The 1228-nt window shown below is 34.8% G+C and overlaps 1 protein-coding gene across 3 annotated transcripts in view; it reads left to right on the forward strand.

Annotated features, from left to right (window-relative positions):
* The window catches only part of UNC13C (unc-13 homolog C), a 390922-nt gene that overhangs the window by 383059 nt on the left and 6635 nt on the right, over positions 1-1228 (forward strand). For all 3 annotated transcript variants that reach the window (XM_008059183.2, XM_021712948.1, XM_021712950.1), the window contains one exon: positions 522-614. In XM_008059183.2, coding sequence (XP_008057374.1) covers positions 522-614 — 93 coding nt within the window. The remainder of the gene's footprint in view (positions 1-521; positions 615-1228) is intronic.

Here is a 1228-nt window from a genome sequence, read left to right on the forward strand (position 1 = left end):
CTCAGTGTTCTATCACAGAAACAAAGAACAGAGTACCATATGTTCTCACTCATAAGTGGACCTTGAACAATTATCATAATACTAAAAGAAAGGAACTGACAGTATTGAGAAATTGTCAGGAGAGGTGGGTAGGATTGATAGTTAAGCTAGGGGAGGGAGGGGCACACTTCATTAACAAGGGTACCTGCATGATCAATGTTTGTATTCTTAACCCTGAATTGTACCCCACATCTTTATAATAAAAAAAAGAACGTTATTAATTGGCTAGTAAAACAACTACAAGTTCTTGTAACCATAACAAGTGTCTTATGATTTCTGCAGGCCATATGAAGTTTTAGGTCATTATGCTTAATGTTGATTATACCCGAGCCTCAAACCTGCAAAGCAAACTATTATGAGCTATTTATGGAAAGATCTATTCATTTCCAATAACACACTTTAAGTCTCTTATGCAAAGAATTCACGTATCTATTATTCAGCAGTCTGAAAGTTCAGGCCAGTAAACTTCTGCTTATTTGCAGGTCGTTCTTCCAAAGATGCAGTGGGCCAGATATCTGTTCATGTGGACATCACTGTCAACCCAGGAACAGGCGATCATAAAGTCACTGTAAAAGGTATATTTCAGGTGCAGATAAATTAAAAAGTTTATTAAATTTTAACATCCTCAGCTGTACTAACACCAAAAATGTAATTTGTCTTGAATCTTTTAAAAATTATGTATGATAAATCATTTTTGGACATGCCTAAAATTTCTTCATAAAACCCACACTTTTTATTTGAAACTGAAAAAAAATCAATAGCACTGATGTTTATCCTATAAAATACAAAATACCTAAATGATTTAAATACATTGATGATTACATTTTCAAACTGCGAATATCTTGTATATCTTGTGGTTGGTACTGTGATATTCATTGAACATTAGTACTATGGTTGTCTATTAATTTTTTTCTATGTGATTTCCAACAACTGATTTGATTTTTTTAATAATGAGTATCTAAATTTATTGGCTTTATATTGTAAGAGCACCATCTGAATGGAGGATTTATTTCAAAGGCAAAAATATAAAGCTTAACATTTTCAATATATCACTGTTCTATTTTAAATTATAGACTTAGCCGGGCTCGGTGGCTCAGCCTGTAATCCCATGCTTTTGGGAGGCTGAGGTGAGTGGATTGCCTGAGCCCGCGGGTTCGAGACCCGCCTGGGCAGGCGAGACCTCATCTCT

This window comes from Carlito syrichta, unplaced genomic scaffold (genome assembly GCF_000164805.1).
Source record: "Carlito syrichta isolate Samal-C Ts95f unplaced genomic scaffold, Tarsius_syrichta-2.0.1 Scaffold303772, whole genome shotgun sequence".
In the NCBI taxonomy this organism is placed as follows: Eukaryota; Metazoa; Chordata; class Mammalia; order Primates; family Tarsiidae; genus Carlito; species Carlito syrichta.